The 20,830-nt window shown below is 36.8% G+C and overlaps 1 protein-coding gene and 1 pseudogene across 1 annotated transcript; both read right to left on the bottom strand.

The window, feature by feature from the left end:
• Positions 149 to 4,629, bottom strand: LOC18792571 (protein WVD2-like 7). Its single transcript, XM_020554154.1, has 9 exons — positions 3,936 to 4,629; positions 2,743 to 3,309; positions 2,283 to 2,654; positions 2,097 to 2,155; positions 1,901 to 1,972; positions 1,491 to 1,587; positions 1,308 to 1,385; positions 835 to 945; positions 149 to 656 (listed from the first exon to the last, which is right to left on the bottom strand). The coding sequence occupies exons 1-9, from the start codon at positions 4,002 to 4,004 to the stop codon at positions 453 to 455; spliced, it is 1,629 nt and encodes a 542-aa protein (XP_020409743.1). The 5' UTR covers positions 4,005 to 4,629; the 3' UTR covers positions 149 to 452.
• On the bottom strand, positions 15,279 to 16,164 carry LOC18788286 (annotated as a pseudogene).

Raw genomic sequence — 20,830 nt, 5'->3', positions numbered from 1 at the left:
ACTCAGTGTGCTAAGACTTTTTATTTATGTTTTGTAGGAAAATTGATAATCTGAAAACTATCAAATGGAAAAGAAAAAAAAATAAAGAAATGGGAAAAACATGGAGAAATAAATTTTTTTTAAAAAGGTATAAAGAAGAAGCTGTCTGTGGAACAACCAAAATATGCAATCATCCTAACTTTATATATTAATCATGACCAGTACGGTTAAAAGCTATTTACAACAATCGCCAAAAGAACAAAGAACAAAGAATCAAACATAAAAATGAATGATAAGCCCTACAAAATTTCTAATTGACAGACCTCACAAATACACCCCCTGCTTACAAATAGTAGTTCTGGCCCTTCTGGGCAGGTAATTTTTTTTTATTTTCCTTTTCCTTTCTTCTTGGTTAGAGAGTGGTAACCGTCGGAGTCAATCAATCTCCATGCACTTTCCTAAGCTAGACACCCTCAACTCTGGATATTGGGAGGAGAATTCTCATGAGCATTCTTCTTCAAAAGAGAAGGCACTGATCTATTTGTGCTCACTTTATATTTTTTTGTGGCATAGTTGGAGCGGTGAGAATTGACTGAAGGCCTAGAGCTTGGGTCCAGGGCCTTGCTGAGAGTAGACTGCCTTCCAAGTCTTGGTGACCGAGGCTGTGCCAGAGGTATCTGCAAAAATAAATGTCCTCTATTCATCAAAAGACATTAGGGGATAAAATAAGACTAACTAAGCAGAGAGTAGTAGTAGTAGTCTACATTGCTCCACACTCTAAAATTTCAGTAGAAACTTTCCAAGTACAGTTGAAAGCACTTTACATAAACAAACTTTGGAAGAAAATGTGTATACCTTGTTCAAGTGGTTACTTGGAAATTGTGATCCTGAAGACAGATCTTGGTTTAGTTTGGCTTTTAAGCCAGTGCACTGACGCAGTTTATTAACATCCCCTCCAGCTTTTTCCTGCATCAGATTTTTTATTTTATTTTTAAAAGTAAACTTTTTAAAGGCTTGACAAAGGAAATAAAAATAAAAAGAGAACAGCATTCAACTTGCACTATTTTCTGCTCAGAAGTTAATAATCAGGTCATTCCACATAGCATATTGCCCCATCACCAGTGTACTATCCTCTAATCATCTAGGGCAACTTCTGTAAATAATCCTTCAATCAACACAATCATTTGATTCATGAACACTAATTTGTATTTATCACCCTTCCTGAACTCTGTTTTGTATTTTTCACCCTTATAAATTAACCGAGACCCAAGATGCAAATAGTAAATGAAAAGTTATTATGTGAAAATATTTTATTATAAGAAACTAACCTTTTTATTAGATCTCAGTTGCAGCTGCTTCTTTTCAGCCTCCTTGGCATTTTTCTTCTCTTCCAGCCTCTGAAAGAACTGGCACAGCAAAAGAAGACAGCTTTTTTAATAAAGAAACCCACAAATATTTAATGAACCATGGCATGATAAAAAGGGAACTTAAAACACAATATCAATTCTTGCCTCTTTACGCTTTTCTGCTCTTTCTTGACTCTTGAAGATAAAAGGACATGATGCAATAGGGGGTCGTGGTTTACTTCCATTTGCAGTAGAAGATTGTCTGCCAAATAATCAGTTATTTAGATTCATAGTAATCCATTATCCCAAGTTTATGAGAATGCTGGCAGTTCCTTTGTCATCTAGTACACTAACTACTTTGGTCCATTCAGAATACAATCTAGAACATTATATGAATAAAAGTAATTAATTAAGCCTGTTAAGTAATTAATTCCACAACAAATAAAACAAAAGATGTTGGTTTCGGGGGAAAAAAGTGAAACTTAGAAAGTGCAAAATCAATTTAGATAAGCACCCCAGAGCCAAGATAAAGTAAATAAAAAAACTCACAGGCATGTAAGTAGCAAAGTCCTTACTCTTTTGAGGAGGATGTCCATATCCCATCTGCAATTGCACCAGCCACCGACTTATTAAGTAATGTTTTTTCCCTGCAAACAATATAATTGATCGCTTGAATTAGAGTACTCAATGCATTTAGAAATAGCACAATGGAAAGGGAGTATGTAATGGACTGAGATATTGCGTGGACATGTGAAGTAGAAAGCAAGATACCTTCTATCTATGGACCATAGGTCTGCTGAAGACTGCTTTAATACCCCATTAACAGATGCCTGAAGTTGGCAAATAAAACTCTTATTAGATGTGTCATGTTTGTGCAGAGTGCAGACAGATAGACCCATGAATATGATGAATAAAGAATTTTTTTTATTTATAAACAATGGCAAGAAAAGTGCGTACCCTAGCCGTACTTTGTCGAGAAGCCGGCTTATTCATGGAGATATTAAACATAGTAGTGTTACTTCTTGAATTTTTGGTCTTCTCCACAACTGGTGAAGTTATTTTACTGGTTTCACTTTCACCAGCACGAGAACTGAAATGGATTGACATGTGGAGAGATTTTCCAGTCAATCTCCTCTTGTCAACTAAGTCTGACGAAAATTTCTTACCCTTTTGAGTGACATTTTTCCCATTTATGGTTTGCACACGAGTTGCTTGTTTGGCAGGAGACATTGGGGCCTTGGATGCTCTACCTTTAGTGGATAACCTTGGGGAAGAGTTTATCAATCTTTTCTTGTTCGTTGAAGCTAGATTCTCCTCACCAGCTGCTTCCTGGAAGATCACACTTGGCGTGGTGAGGAAACATGATCAAGCAATTTCAATGTAAAGAGTAAAAACAGGACAATATTCAACAGTTTACCTTATTTGGAATCTTCTCTTCTTGGGTGGCAACAATCTCATCTTGGTCTTTGTCATTTTCAAACTTGTTTGAGATTTCAACCTGAATAGGATTCGCCAAATTAACGCTTTCTTGAACCACTGCTTCTGCTCCGTCCACCATGGAAACATCCAATTGATTCCCTTCAACATTTGGATTAGGGCCACTCATATCAGCTGGGCATACTACTACCTCCGAATTTGTTACAAAATTTTCCTGTTGTTTATCGACAACCATATGGCTCTCTCCATTCGCTGACTCTATGTTGGAGAAGCTGTCACAATTTTTGTACATATTTACTGACTCTGAGACATTACTGGCACTTGCATTTGTTACCTCAAGCAAGGCTGCTGCTTTCTCAGCAGCTTTTCTCTTGTAGTGAGCTTCAAAATAAGCCTTCTTCTCAGCAACAGAGCCGGGTTTGGAAAACTTTTCGACTTCTTCTAAGTAGCGATTGTGGGAAAATGCTGACCATTTCTCCCAAGCAAGGGGTTCTGACATATACCTGCCGAAGGAGATTGATTCTCCTAGGCAACGAAGGGGGTCCCCCTGCAATTAAAATCACATCTCAATTTCCTCAGTGAATTCTAGAAACTTGTGAAAAGGAAACGAAACCATCAAAGTACATCCATAGAAGAAAAAACAATTGCAGAATTTTAACAAAGAGATACCCATAACATTTAATCCACCATGAAGAAGCTCACTGCCTAAATCCAAAAGAATGCCATGCAGGATTAGGGAAGCTAGAGAACTTTAATAGAGGAAACGAAACTGGTTAAAAATTGCTGTTTTTTTCATAGGTCTAAAAGGCTCTGTCACTCACTCTCTCTCTCTCTCTCATCGAGGAGAAGCAATAACGCAAGATTTGGAACAACCCGAACGAAATCATGAACCGAAGGCATCCAATGGAAACCCACGAACCGCCTAAACTATAACACTACGCGCACTTTGGTCGCTAAACAACAAACAGAACAATAGCCATCTTTATCCAATACCCATTTACCCAAATTCTCATTTCCCCACGATTTCTGAGCAGCTAAACAAACCACAAGGCGAGAAAAACAGAGCAATTGGATAAAGACCCATTAAAGATTACGAAAAAATATGAAAAACCCATCAATTGCAAAACTTTAAACACCAAAGAATCAAAGACGTGAAATTTTGCAAGGACTAACCTCTTTGACTTCACTGGAACACTTAGAAGGGCTAGAGAACGATCTCATCAGACAGGCTGATTCACCCATTTTCTCGAATTTGAAAACAATGCCACTTACACTTCCACTCTCTCTGTATCTCTTGAGCCCTGTTTCAGCGTTTCTTGGTGTTCCTCACAGACACGGACACTCTTGTTTTATCGTATCGTATGAAATCCCTCCAAGATTTTCATCCAATATATGGCTAGAAATTTGAACTGTGAATCAAAATTCACGCAAGGCGCCTTCTTGGGTCAATTCCATGTTTGGTTTGTGGCCAAAAATGTGCATAAAAAAGGAAGCTTTTTTGTGAGAGTGTGGGTTTTTTGTTTGCCTTTAAAGCGTGGGTTTTAGTTTCCTTCTTTATTTTCTTGGATGGAGATGTCGCTCCCCCTCTCAGGCTCTACCTATCTTTTCTAGGAATATTTTTTTTTTCATTTAATTGGATCAACAACTCAACGGTCATTTGAAAGCACTGCGTGCGTATTGGGCCCCATTAGTTGGAAAATTACAACGTCTAGTTTCGCTTTTGTTAATTTGACAATGTACATGAACCTTTTTATTTTATTTTATTTTTGGAACACACTTTTAAATTCATAGGGTGTGTAAGCTAATGCGGATGAAGTTCCTTTGTTTGTACCATAATTCACAATACCAAATAACAATCATTCTTTTAAAATTAATTGGCAAAAAGTCACTTTTGGTCTCTGTAGTTTGTCATTTTTATCACTTTGTTATTTTAATTTGGTCAATTTTGTCCATGTGGTTTCAATTTAAAGCAATTCAAGGACAATCTTCAATTTCTGTCAATTGTAGAGGGGCAATTCGGTCCACAAATTATTAAAAAATTAATTCCTTTAAAATATAAACAATACAAATATAAATTAAAAAAATAAGTTTTAAAATAAAAATAAAACATCCCTCTCCCTTCTTTTCCCAACACCAATGTCCGCCAAAATGTTACGAGGTGTTCTTGAATAAAAAATGCACAAACAGCAAAGGACCTATTAGTGTAGTGGTTTGGAGTATTTACTCCCTCCGATAAGGTCCTGGGTTCAAGTCCTAGCATCCGTGTTGTGTGTGTGAGTTTAATATGCTATCACCCCTTTCAATTGGAAAGGTCCTCAAAAAAAAAAAAAAAAAGAGGGGGGGGGGGGGGGGGGGGGATTACTGGGTTTTGTTTTTATTTTAAAATAATTTATTGACTGAATTGCCCCTTCACAACTAATAGAAGTTTAAAAAAAATTTGACAAAAATTGATAGTTGTCCTTGAATTGCTTCACATTGAAACCACAAAAACAAAATTGACCAAATTGAAACGACAGGAACCAAAGTGATAAAGTGATAAAAGTGACAAACTATAAGGACCAAAAATGACTTTTTGCGAAATTAATTTTGTTGGAGAACTAATTAATTGATTATGTAAAAGTCTCTCATTCTCGCCTCGAGTCGTGAGAGTTTCCAGAGTTTGAGAAAAAATTGAGTTTTGTGAGAAAGTCCAAGATTACTGTTTTGGTAGTATAGTTGAGTATGTCACTGTGGGCGGCTTTATTCTCTTCGTTGGGTAAGAGTTTTAATTGTCTATTTGCTGCCATGGATGCAATTGTAGACAAACTTACCATGCAACTCGATCTCACTGAGAATGAAAACATGCCTATAGTAGTTGAGCGGCCTATTGGAAACAATAGGCAAGCTCGACGTTTCTTCGTAGTTGGGAGGCTTCTCACGTTGAAGAATTTTAAGATACAATTCTTTATGAGGACTGTGAAGAAGCTTTGGTCACTAAGAGCTTGTGTAGAGATCTACTAGTTGGAGCATGGGTGATTTTTGTTTTCTTTTATGTCAAGTGACAGAAATTGTGTGGTTAAAGGTAGTCCTTGGACTTTTGAGAATGCTCTTTTGATATTGGATGAAACTTATGGTTTAGAAGACCCCTATCGGGTCCCCTCACTACACAAACTTTTTGCGTTAGAGTGAAGGGTGTCCCTCTAGCATATATGGAGAGGATACTTGGCAATTCATTGGTGATATCTTAGGGAGGTTTATTGATACTAATTCTGGGAGAGCAGGTACTTGTTTGGGAAGTTTTTTGAGAAGTAAGGTTATTATTGATGTTACTCAACCCCTGAAATGATGTTTGCGTTTTACTTTTCTAGAGGTTGGGAGTAGTCTTATTTTGATTAAATACGAAAAGCTTCCAAATTATTGTTGTATGTGTTGCATTTGTAATATTGTTATGAATCAGTGTTCGCTTCGGGATTCTGTTATTAACCATAGGGATTTCAAACCCTTTGGCTCATGGCTCAGAGTAGAGGTCAAAGAATGGTTAGATGAATTTGAGATGAAATCACCAAGACTACTACGGCCAAGATGAGTGATGAAAGCACTAAGCTCAAACGAGTTGGGCCTTGCCGACGAAGTCCAGCGCTGGGAAGAGGATCAAGATGAAGGAGATAAGTTACGGCAGGGCACCATTGATGAGAATAATGGCTCCATTAAGGCTAACTATCATAAGAGGCATAAATTATGTAATGAGACTATTCAAGTAGATTTAAATCATGAGCTGATTTTGGGGGCTGATTCTTTGGCATTTAACTCGCCAGTGACTGTTGAGAAAGGAAAGAATACCATTGACAATAGTGGTGTTTTCTCTCCAATATTATGGGCTGTCATAATTCCAATATTTTGGGCCCAGCCCATCCTGTCTTCAAAAAAGGGGTTTGCAAGTGAAGCAAGTTAGTGGGCCGACTAAAAGTGCTCACCCAAAACAAGGTGGGCGACAAGGCCTATCTTGGAAGGCTAAGGCTCGAGCAACCCAACCGATATCTCAAGGCCCTTGGTTTTACATGCTGAAATTCATGCTCCTGCCACAAATTTTCGAAAGTGTTTTCATTTTGAAGCCATGTGAGCTAATGAAGAGGGTTGCCATAATACTACTCTTCAATAATGGGGTCCTTGATGACAACAGATGCTGGTTTGATGAATGCCTATGAATGTAGCTAATATTATGGATGTTGTTGAAACTAAGGTAACGTTTGAGATGAATGCCCAGCTTGCTCGCCCTTTTGATTTGTCAGAAATTAGTCACGCACTTTCCCAAATGGGACCTTTGGAAGCTCTTGGGTTCAGATGGCTTGTCTGCTTTATTTTTTCAAAAACACTGGGCTATTATTGGAGAAGATATTGTTTTTATTTGTTTGCAGATTTTGAATAATGGCAAGAGTATTAAGGAGTTTAACCATATGTTGGTGGCACTAATTCCGAAGATAAAGAATGCAAAGCATGTGAAGGATTTCTAACCTATAAGTCTATGTAACGTCATCTACAAAATTATTGCAAACTGTTTGAAGATCATTTTGCCTGATAATGTCATTAATAATGTCACTCTTGATTTTGAGCTTATGCATTCAGTCAAAAACACAAAGACGAATTAAGGAGCCAAAAGTTGTTGTGAAGCGTGATGTCCATAAGACATATGATCGAGCTAAGTGGAATTTCCTTCAAAAAATTATGGAAAATCTTGGCCAAGTTTTCTCCCTAAGAGACAGAATCCCAAGTCCACGCCCAAGTTTTCTCCCCAAGAGACAGTGTTGAGTTTTATTTAAAAACCAAAAAGAAAGAAACAGTTAGGATGGAGTCATTCTCTAAAACATAGGGAAAAAGGACAGAGCACAGAGAGTATAGAGAAAGATTGGGTAGAAGGGAGAGAAGGAATGGGAGAGATGAAGGGAACGGGAAGAGAGATGGAGTTGCAGGTTTTCTTTTTTCTTCTAAAAAACTTATTATTATTATTTTTAACTATCAAAAGTCCTATTTACCTTTAAAAATATAGCATGTGCTGTTCAAATTACTAAATTTAATATAAAATATAACGGTAGGACTAATGTGACGATGAATAAAGAGTTGGTGGACCATAACCAAAATGCAACTCGGGTATAAATTTGAGGATCATTTGAGTAAATAACCCTTTAAGAAGTGAGTATTGGTTTCTAGTTTTGCTTTTGTTTCAGAAAAGCCCAATTCATCATCTTCTTCTTCTTTCAATGTTGGGATTTATTGTTGGGTTTGAGAATTTGTTTTTATGTTGTTTTGGTTTGATTGGAAAGACAGAAATTGGAAGAGGAGAGAGGAGGGAGGGTGGCTGGGCTTGGGGTTAGTGATGTAGAGAGAGAGAATGGTGGGTGTATTGTCTTGAGAAGTTTTGGATGGGAGAGGTGGCTGGGGAAGATGGTTTGTTAGGGTGGGTATGGAGGATGGGATTGCACAGATATTTGAGTACACTTAAGCTAAAAAAGTGGAGCTCGCATCTGTCACGTCATCACTTAACAAAAGACCAAATGGTCAAACCGATGGAAACGTGTAAATTGGTCGAATTTTAAAACGTTAATGGGTAAATTGATAAAATTAAAATCCCTAGACTCACATCAAGAATGACTCCAAAATTTTAAGGCCTAAAATGACGTTAAGCCCTATAATATGTTATAACAAACGATTGGAATCAATCATCTTCAGAGCAGCGCGCACAGCTAATTATAATATATTGCACATATCAATATACCCAAAAAAAAAACACACACACACACTTATTATGATATTCCATATAAATTTATGATGTTTTAACCATCCCATTGCTAAACTGACCTTGAATTGTAAAAATCGTCGTAAACCATCTTTTGTAGATGAAGAGCAACCTTGGGGAGTCTCCGTGGTGTGCATATCCAATAACAGAAGCTTGCAAGCAAGGACTTGTTTTACTACCATGAAAAATTAAAGCTTACTAAACAGAGGAAATTAAGTTACTAATTATAATTTAAAAAAGGTTAATTACTCACTTGGCATGAACCATGGTATCGTGACATAAGCTAGTGTCCGAACCATTGCTAAGTCTCTTCCACGTGGGTTACCATACCTTTCTTGGCAGCGCCATTAATTGGAAGTATATAAATTTAAAAATTAAATGAGCTTGGCTATATGACGACCAGTGATACGTTAGGTACCCTTATAAACATTAAGTGAAGAGAAAAATGAGGATGTGTGGACTCAAGGGCGGAATCCGCAATTTTACAATGGATGGGTTAGTTAAAGTTATTAGTTTAAAATCTAGTTATTATTATTTTTTGGTACTTGCAGTTTTTATAGTCTTTTCAGAAATAAAAGTAAACATTAAATCATATAAATCGTGCTAATTCATAGCTTCATTGACTGATTTTCAATAAGCTTTAACATGAACCAAATAGGGTTTAGCACCATAGTGGGTTTGTACTTGTTTATGTTCCTCTTATCAATAAAAACAAAAAACAAATATATATTAAATGCAACTGAAAAACACATATGATCAAAATGAAAATATGTTCAACAATACAATTGAAAGTAAACCTATTTATAAAGAATTGGACTTTTTTGGACTTTAATAAGTTAATATATACTAAGCTAATATTGAAAACAAGTTAAATATATAGGTTTTTGTTATAAATCTAGAGAAATTGGAGAGGGAATTGAGATGGAGAGAAGGGAATGTTTTCTCTCTATTCATTTCTGTCTTTCTTAGTATTCTCAATGTCTGATTACAAAGGAAGGGTGTGAACCCTTTTGTAGGTAAAGCCTCTTCCAATTGGAGGTGGGCTCCACCTTATTATTTACAACACTCCCCCTTGGAGACCACAAATGATACTGAATATGCCCCGTTAAAAACCTTGCCAGTAAAAACCCAGTGGGACAAAAACTGGTCAAAGGAAAAAGAGTACATAATCATATGTAACATAAAATTCTGTGTATATTGACGCGCGTGCGACACTGCCTCGTTAAAACCTTGCCAGGAAAAACCCAGTAGGATAAAAACCCGGACGAAGGAAAAAGAGTACAGTGTTTGAAGGTCTTTATTGATAGCACGCTCCCCCTGATGCTTGGCAAAATATCTTTAAGTCATACTGTTGGTCACCTTTCTGAATATCGTAGTTGACACTGCTTCTGTGAGTCAATCTTGAGCGACACTGCCTCGTTAAAACCTTACCAGGAAAAACCCAGTGGGATAAAAACCTGGATGAAGGAAAAAGAGTACAGTGTGTGAAGGTCTGTATTAATACCACGCTCCCCCTGATGAATATCTCCCCCTGAAAACTTCATGACTAGCTTTTTTCAGTAAGCGACCATAGAGATTTCCAGAGTCCGCATATCTAATAACACTTGGGCTATTTGTAAGTTCACTCAAAAATATGCTCATATATGGTGTTATGCTGAGATTGCATCAAATATGCCTCACATCATCCCAAAATGATGGTGATGGAGTTGAGCTCTATCTGGAAAATACGATGTACGGTCCAATATACTTCCGGAAAATCCTTAAAGTGTCCAACGGATAATCCTCATAAAAATGCTTCAATACTTTCTTAGTATAAGCAAGAATCTCGTTGGCATAATGCTCGATCTTTAAGTCGAGATAAATATTTCGTGAATTCTTCAGAAGCTTTAATGTGTGGCAAACACATTATAATCAATGTACTCACTGAGGTAATTTATGCACATTAGCATTGATTACAGATTTTGTGCTGCAGGCACAAGTCAGTCAGGGACTTGCTTCATGCAATTTCAATCCTTTCAAGGATTTTGGTTAAAGGGATTTAAACTTTATGACACATTAAATAGCTTTAACCCTGCTATTTATACATCTTTAGGGAATCACTTCTAGTGGTATACTCCGTACATTGAATAACCCTTAAAGATAACATGTTGGTCTCTGTAAATGTGCAATAAGGGGGCACAATTGAATCTGTAAATATGGAGAAAACCCAACATTCCTTGTTTCTGCCAGAAACATTGTGTCATATAAAGTAGATATATTCCCTTTTATTCTGAACACCCACGTATAAATTTCAGTATTAACATCTTTTGGGGTTCGTACTGTGGGTTTGTTCTTTCACGTTCATTCTCATCTATAATGGAATTACCTCATTCCATTTTGGCCAATGATATTGTCGACATTTAATAATTGAACGTGGTTCCAATTAACACAGCCCATTGATGATTTGAGTAGCTACTCTAAAACCAAAAATTGTCATTCATCAATTCATGATCCCATCATTCTCATTTGCACGTGCATGCATCAATTATAAGCATTTCTTTGCTTTTGGGTACCCAAGCCACTTCATGGGGCTTTTATTATGTGAGAATGTGGATTATAACCTCCAATGGAGCGTTATTTTACAGTAGGGCGTGGATAATCTCTATTTTAGGGAGTTGGAACATTTAGAACCCATATATCTGTCATGCTGCAGGCATGCCACAGATTAATACATACATGTCAATTAATTTCTGGGACTTTAACCCATACAATTTGCTACGCATTAGGCGTGCACAATATCAATATTGACATGTCAAAGGATTGTCCTTTCGGGACTTCAATCCACATCATTTGCTACGCAACAGGCGTGCATCATATTGATCACTGCTATACCCATATTCTGTTCTTATGGGACTTTAATCTGTGCAGTGTATTATCAATGTATCCAACTTACAATCTGTAAAATTTGCGTTAATAATTCATGGATACATACAAGCCATTCTTTTGGAACGGACTTATCTCCCCATTTGGTTACCTTTCAAGATAAAATATCAAATAAGTATATAAGCATAAAACAATACAAGTATTGCTTACATCCTTAGGTGGGAGAAACTTTTCTCAAGTATCATTCAAGCTCATATCGGCCCAGTAAATATAATGTAGCGCTTGATGATCTAGTTATATCCTGCAAGAGCAAAAATCACAACTCTTTTGCCTCTGTCAAAACAAATAACCCTCATAGTTAGGATTACTTCATGGATTCATTCTTCAGATGTTCATTCTAAAGAAATAAAATCTCTTATGAACAGAGAGTTATAAAAAGAGAAAAAATGCAAAAATAATGTGATATTGATTGCAAGAGAAGGTAAGCAATCAAGGAAGGAAGCTGGTGGGAGCAGACAATAAGCTCTCATATCTCCTAGTCTAGAAGGACTTCCGGAGATTAGAGCATAAGATCGCCTTCACAGTTTCCTGATGTAGCGGAAACGTGATCAGGGATAGTCTTGCTTCCTGAATGGATGATCAGAGATAGTCTTGCTTCTCGGGCATATTGAGTGCTCACTGATAAGAAAAATAAGTAGATATCGCATCACTAGGTATGGAGTAAACTGGATGTCTTCTGCAAAGAAAATTTCGTTAGTAACACATTTATACACAAATACAATGAATATGTAGAACCGGTGAATTTCAAATTAACCATAGGAAAATTGCGAGATTCTCGGGATACTTTTGAAAAAGTAGCTCCGTGAAATCCGTAAAGCAAGATCGGCTTTGACGAAAATAATACTTGAAAACGCCGAAAGTGCCGACAAACATTAATGGAGGCCGCGTGAAGTTTTGGAATCTGGAAAAGAAAAAGAGAATATGGGGATCTGAGATAATATTGGGATCCTGGAAACTGTAGCCATATTTCCTCCTATAGATATTGCCTTTGCAAAACTTGATTGGAGCAACTGCGTTTCAACTCAACTTCCTTCATTTTCTGAAACTTTAGTTTTTCTAAGACTTTCTTCTAAACCTTCTTAAAATGGCTTCCTCTTCTTCCTGCCCAAATTATTTCAATTTAAATGATGCTCCCACAACTACCAATGATGCCAAAGTTTGGCGTCCATCCTTTGTATCCCAAAATCGTCATCTCACAGTTAATGATTCTGTGATGATGAATGATGCTACTGCTGTCATAGTAGCTAGGAATTTCATTATTCCAATGGATGAAATGTTGTTGACAGGGAGATCTGAGGAAGAGGCTATTGATGACTCAATGGCTTTTAGCATTCAGGGTGCTGCTTCTGTTTCTAACATGGCTGATCGTTTGCGTGCCAGAGCAAACGAGGTTGAGAGGTTAACAACTGAAAATTCGTCTCTCCAAAGAATGCTTCATGAGTCTCAACGGGAGGTTGAGAAACTTAAAGGAGAGAATAATGCCTTGTTGAAACTGGTGAGTTCGTACTCTGTTGATACACTGAGAAGGCTAGACATGCTGCACGTCTCCAATGAAAGAAGTTTGGGAGACCGCGAGAGGCTCATGGCTAAGTTTAAGAGGCGCCGTCCTCTTCCTTCAGAGGCTTCCAGAACATAATGTAATTTTATAGATTTTACAGGGCCTGCACCTTCATTGCAGGTGGAAAAAAAAATCTATCTGTTGTATGTTCCTGTTATAATAATTGCGCACATTCTTAAACTTGCACCTGTGGTTTTCACGTCTTTTTAAAATGACGGTTTGGAACCTTGTGCCTTATAGATTCAAATAACCACATCGACTCTCCCAAATTTCATATTTCAACGTATGGGAGCCCGGAACTTTTGGCCTGGGCTAAACACAAACTCAGAATTTATTTGCCCTTTTCAAATGGACATGAAATATGAATTGAGTAAAAGCCACTATATACCGACAACTTCAAGTTCAGGACCTGTCATATAGTTGGATCCATGGGCTTCCGGCGCAGATATAACAAAATATGTGGGGAGGGTTATCTATTTCACGGTGTATTTTTAACAACCGGAATTCACAAAATATATTTCTTACTTGAGGTGTCGATTATAACAGAATCGAACTTTATTAAATTCATCATTTTCTTATGCCAAAGAAATATGTGGCGTACCACAATTTGCAATAATACCTCAAGAGTTGTCCATTTAATTGTTGGAACTTCAGGTTCTCAACACTGTTAGATTTTGAACCTCAAGCCAAAATCACATATTCTCATGGTATGGACATTTTTACAATTTTCTGTACATATTTCTGGACTTCAAGCCCTTACATAATTATCCATATCTTGAGGAACTTCTGGCATCTCATTTAATTGCTCATCCATGAGTTTAAGGAACTGCAGGTTCCCTTTTGAATATAGTGACGGTTTACCCAAAATGGTTAATATTTATGTATACGTCACTATTCATATATCCGGTACTATTCATCAAGTCATGAATACGTATCTATTCATGTGGACAGTACATTTGCCAGTACAGTTATCATCCATGTGTACGGCATTATGAAAGAATACGGTACTGTTACATCATTAAGGAACCCCAGGTCCTTATTTACATGTCAGGGATCAAGGACCCTCAAGTCCAATCACATGTTTACAAATATAGTACCGGAGAGACTGCCAGCTCTCATATTAACATCATCATCAAGGATCTTCAAGTCCTGATGTAATTGTATGATGAGGATCAAGGAACTTCTGGTCCTGATCTGCATACTGTAAAAACTCATCATACAACACATTTAATCCATAAAATAAATTGCTGGTAAATAAATTACTGGTATGGACGATAAACCCGCACCATACTTTAAATAAATGTAAATGTGCGGTAAAATAAATTCATAAATTAAATTGCTTGCTGTATGGACGTTAATCCCGCACCATACCTTAAATAAAATTAAATGTGCGGTAAATTAAATTCATAAAGTAAACGTGCTTGTATGGGCACTAATTCTGCTCCATACTTTTAAATAAAAGTAAAGGCATGGGCGATAAACCCGCGCCACCCTTTCAAATAAATACTGTCGTATGAGTAATAATCCTACACCATACAGTAAATAATGTACAGTAAAGTAATTTCATAAAGTATGAGGGTCAATTCCACATCATACTTTAAGTAAAAGTAAATTTGCGGTAAAGTAAACGTGCTTGTATGGGCACTAATTCTGCTCCATACATTTAAAGAAAAGTAAAAACGTGGACGATAAACCCGCACCACCCTTTTAAATAAATATTGTTGTATGGGTAATAAACCTACACCATACAGTAAATAAAATAAATGTGTGGAAAAAGTAAAGACAATTATTTGTGGGTTCTTATCAATTCTTATCAACACCACGATCAAATACAATTATTTGTGGGTTCTTATCAACACCACGATCAAATAGTGTAATATTGTTATACTGATATATTAGTGAAAGCTAGATATATCACGTTGGCTTTTCTGCTTTCCACCTGCAATCTACACTGGTCATGAGTATTAAATTCTGTAGGTATTTTAATAATGTATTTAATTGAAGGAAATAGAGTGAGGCAGAGTGCTTATCCCTTTATTTCGGTGGGTGTTCATATCCCTGGCAATAATCCTTTGCTTTCTACTAGGCTTATCAACTTGCTGTGTATCTCACTTTTCAAATTAAATATACTCCAGTGCCTTGTAACAGTGAAAGCGAAATGATGGCGGAACATGGGAGTCTCTAGCACTTCTCTTGGGGTCAGTAGCAGAGAACACAGTGTAACTCAGCACCCAACCCAACTCTTTTGCTGTAGCCTTGACTGAGCTCATTGGCTCCACCGCCATACTTGGTGTAGTAGCTCTCTTGGAAAACCTTGACCAAAGCCACACCGGCTATAGCCCCCAAAGACTGAGCTCTGGAGCAAGCGGCCGTCGCCCTTCGGGTCTTTGATGAAGGCTCGGGTCTTCTCTGGTACTGTGATATAATTTATGGAGGTAGAGAACTTGTCACTGTGCTCGATCAACCTATAGTTTGGTGCCACAGGCAGAAACCCATCTGGCCCAACAGAGTATAGGAGCCTTGTCTGTGGCTGGCTGGTCTCCAACTGGAAGCCAAGGTACAGACGAGAGGACTGAGATGGAATTAAAGAGAAGTTGTTAGCAACCTGAAGGTTCCCTTTGTCAGGCTCCACAAGGTTTGCTGAAGTCCCACCCAAGAAATATTGTTTGATCGTGCGTTCTGTTGAGGACACCCCACCCCACAATTGCACTGGACCCCACCATCTGTCCATTGCTTGAGAACCCAATTGCTATGAATGAGTTTACAGCTGGTGTTGAGAGGACAAAGGTCCATATGTTTGATGAGGTCTGTGAGTATCTGAGGATGTAATTGTGAGCATCCCAAACAGAAAGGCAGTGGAGGGAAGCTGCATCAAAGGGCAAATTGGCATTCTGCAGATTGAGACTTGAGCTGCAAGAATCTGTCTCTGAATTCACTTTGGCTGATGAGCCAAAGATGGTGGTGATGATGAGGATGAAAACTATGAATTGGGTGGTCTTCATCTCTCTCTCTCTCTCTCTCTCTCTCTCTCTCTCTCTCTCTCTCTCTCTCTAACACGGAGACATACAAGGAAAGCTGAAGAAATGGCAAGAGAGGGAGGAAGGTAGGGGAAAGAATCTGGGTTTCATCAGAGATTTCAGTGGGTATATTTGAAAGCGAATTCGTACTGATAACGTGTTATAAATCTAGAGAAATTGGAGAGGGAATTGAGATGGAGAGAAGGGAATGTTTTCTCTCTATTCATTTATGTCTTTCTTAGTATTCTCAATGTCTGATTACAAAGGAAGGGTGTGAACCCTTTTGTAGGCAAAGCCTCTTCCAATTGGAGGTGGGCTCCACCTTATTATTTACAACAGTTTTATTATTTTTCCCCCAAAAACCTCACTTGGCTACAATGTGTAGCCCTTAGTATGGTTCCGCCTATATGTAGATTGAACATTTAGTAGCTGCTAATATATACTCTAGCTCTCTTGTTCTTGAATATTGATCACTTTGTTTCAATTGATACGAACTACTGTATATACTTACAAATTGCTTAGATTTCATAATTAATTATGACTAGTACATTTGTTTTGTATAGTAAATTCGTTTGGTATATACATACAAATTTCTTAGATCGTATACGCCAATAAAAAAAAAGTGAAAAATACACATAATTGAAGAACCCCGTATTCATACTTAATTATATTGGAGCTAATCTCATTGGTTCTTGCTAGGGGGATTTACGGTTGGAATGGCTGCTGGTGTTGCTGGTTTTGTTCCAGACGAGAGAATATGGTTTTGGGGTGTTTTCTACGGGTTTTAAACCATGGGAGATTATATTTTGAATTACCGCAACCAAATACAACGTAGGTGAGCAACATTGAGAAGCACATGTACCTTAAACAGCAGAGGCCCATCATTTATTATTTCTCTTAGCTAGCAACATTTGGTTTTGTTTGAATGTTCTTGGGGCTCACAGTTCGTACTTATCCCCCAGCCCTTATATATGAGGCAGAATAATATTTTTCTGGATTTAATTTTGGTTTATACTTGAGGAAAGGTAACTTATTTCTGGTGGATTTCATATTGGTTTCATAAAAGCAAAAAAAAAAAAAAAAGTGACAAATTGCAGAAAATGAACATTATGAACTGATAATTTTGCCGAATTGGAAAAAATGATAGGGAATATGAATTGAGGGAATTTATTGAGAAATAAAGTTCTCAAAACCATGGTGCAATTATTGATATTTTAATTGAGAAATAAAGTTCTCAAAACTATGGTGCAATTATTGATATTTTAATTGAGAGAGAGAGAGAGAGAGAGAATGGAGACTGGGGATGCCAAATTAAAAAGGAAGAAAGGGCCAAAACGCAGTGTAGCGTTACTCCAGGTAGAATGATACATTGTTTGCACAATTGATCAGATTTTTCTCTTAAAACACATCAAAACTAACCACAATTCAACTTGAACAAATAAGAAAAAGAACCCAAAATCCCCACATTGAATTTTAGAACGACGGGTAGCCTTAGGAATAATAAAATTAATAAAAAGCTTTGGAGCACAGAGAAGGAGTGGCAAATTTATAGATACATTATAAATTAGGATTTGGATTGCGCCTATTATCATGGGAATAGAAAAATAATCCCTAAAATTGAGGAAATTAAAAAAAATTATTTAGGTACAATTATTGTTATCAAATAAATAAATTTAGGGCTTTTTTTTTTTTTTTTTAATGGGAGCTTTAGTAATATACCCAAAATAGAGGCTGTAATTATAAAAAAAAAAACCCTACATAGAATGCACTGTAGAAACATACCCAAAAACTATTTACTACATATGAAATTAGTATTGAAGTTCCTATAAATTACATCTCTGCCATTGATTAACTTAAAACAAGCTCAACACAAAATTCCCAAAACAAGCCAAGCGAGCCCATATTAGATTTTTTTGAAAATACCCAAACTTAAAATAAAATAAATAAAAAAAATCACGAAAACCAAGGGTTTGTCCCCATGACCCTTCATTCTCCATCAAACCTCCTTAAACCATATCATAGAAGTACATTGTTAATACCATGTCATAAAAGTACATTGTTAATACCATGTCATAAAAGTGCATTGTTAATACCATGTTATAGAAGTATATTGTTAATACAATTTCATAGAAAAACATTCTTAATACAATTTCATAGAAAAAAATTGTAAATACCATTTCATACAAAAAATTCAAAAAACCCTAACAAGAGATTCAATATCCTTTGCTGCCACCTCCAATTGTCCATAGTTTCACCAGATACAATCGCAAAGGCAAAAGAAAATATCTTTACAAGAAAAAAATAAAATACACTGTTAATACTATGTCACAGAAGTACATTGTTAATACTATGTCATAGAACTATTTTCCTAGTAAAAATCACATTTTTCATATCATAAACTTCAAGTGCATAGCCATATATAGAGCAAAATATAGAGCGTGCTTTGTTACTGAAAATCTGTTAATACTATGTCATAGAAATACACTGTTAATACTATGTTATATAAATCAACTCAGTTGCAGGGTATGAACAGTATAACAGCTGTTGATACCACTTATTGGAAGTTAACAATTGCTCATACGACTTACAGATAACAAATTGTATACTACAAATCAACTTACCAGCTTGTTGAAATTTACAAAAATCATATATTAGACCTACAACCACCCAAAAAGCCAAAATTGGCTTGTTGCAAATGCCATATCAAAGCACAAAAAGATGACCATATGCGAGTTGCAAATCATAATAAATGACACAACTGAAAACGAAGTACTTTTCCAAGAAGCACTTGGATTTTTTTATGAAATTTCAAGATTTTTATAATGAAAGTGCTTATGAGCAAAAGTACTTCCTAGAGAAGTATTCCCAAACGAGCCCTAAGTGCTAAATTTCAAAGAGCACAATATCCATAAATAAAACTCAAGTCCACACATAAACCCCAAATACCAGTGCACGAATCCATAAATTCTTCAAAATTCCCAACAAAAAACAAATCCATTGCATTCCTTAGATTTTGTCAAGCTACTCATTCCTTCGATTTTGTCAAGCTACTCAAATCTCTTCTTCACAGGTCCTGACGCTTAAACCTACAAATACAAAATTATAGCAAACTAGTTGTTAGTTATACAAGTGAGCCTTAAAAACAAACAAAAAAACAAAGAAAGAAAGAAAGTCCCTTGATTCTTCCATTACTGGAATATTAAAACAATAGGAACCACATGTGTGCATGCTTTCTCATACACCTAAATTCACAGAGATGACCATATGCGAGTTGCAAATCATAATAAATGACACAACTGAAAACGAAATGCTATACCTGGAGGAAGGGATTGCTTCAACTTGTCGGCCTTCTCCGAATCAAACACGCAAAGAGTGTAAAGGTACTTGGAGCATCGAACCTTAAACTTGACAGCATCTTTGCTCCTCTTGATTTTGACAGAGCGTGCATCCTTCCTTCTTGCAGTTAGAAGGAAATCCTTAATCTCGTGGATTTGCTTTGGCTGTTCACATGTTTTAACATCTACCATCCATCACTTAACACAGCTACACTAAACATTATAGAAACCATGGCTAGACATGCTTCAAATAAATACACAGGCAGCTGTTCATTTTCCAGAATCATAACTGTATGAACCACTGCTTTTGTATTCAGCTCCAAAACACAAAATCATTGAGGCCCATTCTAAATTGGAACACAAAATCATTGAAGACCATTCATACAATAAAACTAGAAAATACTGAAATGAGCAATCAACATAAGAATAAACGGTGAAAATACGTACATCAGAGGCATCACTATGAGCTCACAGAGAAAAATCTCCTTGCTGCTGTAAAAGGTGTTGATGATCAAACTCGAAAGCTGGTTGCTCTCATGGATCAGGACCTGAGTCCATCTTCTGAGTTGTAAAACGACTTTGCCGAGTTCGGCGTATCCCGCTCTTCAAAGAAGAGCTTCTTCAATGGCCGCCGCAGAGAGGAAGAGGAAGCGGCAGCCCCTTTGGCTATGGAAAAATCATCGTCGTCGGCGTTTGCGAACAAGAGATCTGGGTTGAAAATCGGGAACACATGACGGATCTGGCCATTTTGGAATATATCGTCGGTGGAAATCGTCTTCATCTTCTTTCTTCTTCAATCACCACCAGCGTCGGCGTTCTGAACACCTTCGTCTGGCAATTGACACCTCAACTCTACAGAGTAGCCACATAACTCCGTGAGCTTAACCATTAGCTCTGTTTATATCGAAAAAAATAGAAATTAGCACCAAATTCAATGAAGAAACTGAAATCAAGTAGAAATTCAAGTAAATTAAGCAAAAATCAAAAGGAAAATAATGAATTGAAGCAGATGGAACAAACCTGCAAAGGAAATGGAGGCATCAACAACGAGAACACGTGTGAGGCCACCTATGTAACGGAGATTGTCGTCGGTCTTGTGTTGGTCCATGGCTTTGAGACTGTAATTGGTTTACTTTGAAGGCATAGAGAGGGAAGAAGGGAGAGAACAGAGGAGAGATGGTGGTTTGAAGCAGGAGAGGGGCTTGAGGCTTCAAACCTGAGGGAGGCTTCAAACGAGATCCAAAACTAATTTAATGCTAAAAAGGGTAATAAAGATATTTCATCTTATTAATTAAATTAAAAATTATACAATTGTTGATTTTTGGGTAAATTTTGGGTGCGTTTCTATGTTTTAAATAGTGTAGGGTATATTTATAGTTTCATGTCTAGAAACGGGTGTTTCACTAATTTTGTAAATTTTTTTGGGTGGAAATTTTATGAAATTTGTTTTGACCCTTTTTTTTTTT

The sequence above is a fragment of the Prunus persica genome, chromosome G1 (assembly GCF_000346465.2).
Source record: "Prunus persica cultivar Lovell chromosome G1, Prunus_persica_NCBIv2, whole genome shotgun sequence".
NCBI classification, from domain to species: domain Eukaryota; kingdom Viridiplantae; phylum Streptophyta; class Magnoliopsida; order Rosales; family Rosaceae; genus Prunus; species Prunus persica.
Note: the sequence above shows the minus strand (reverse complement) of the source record. Positions and strands in the feature narration are given on the sequence as shown.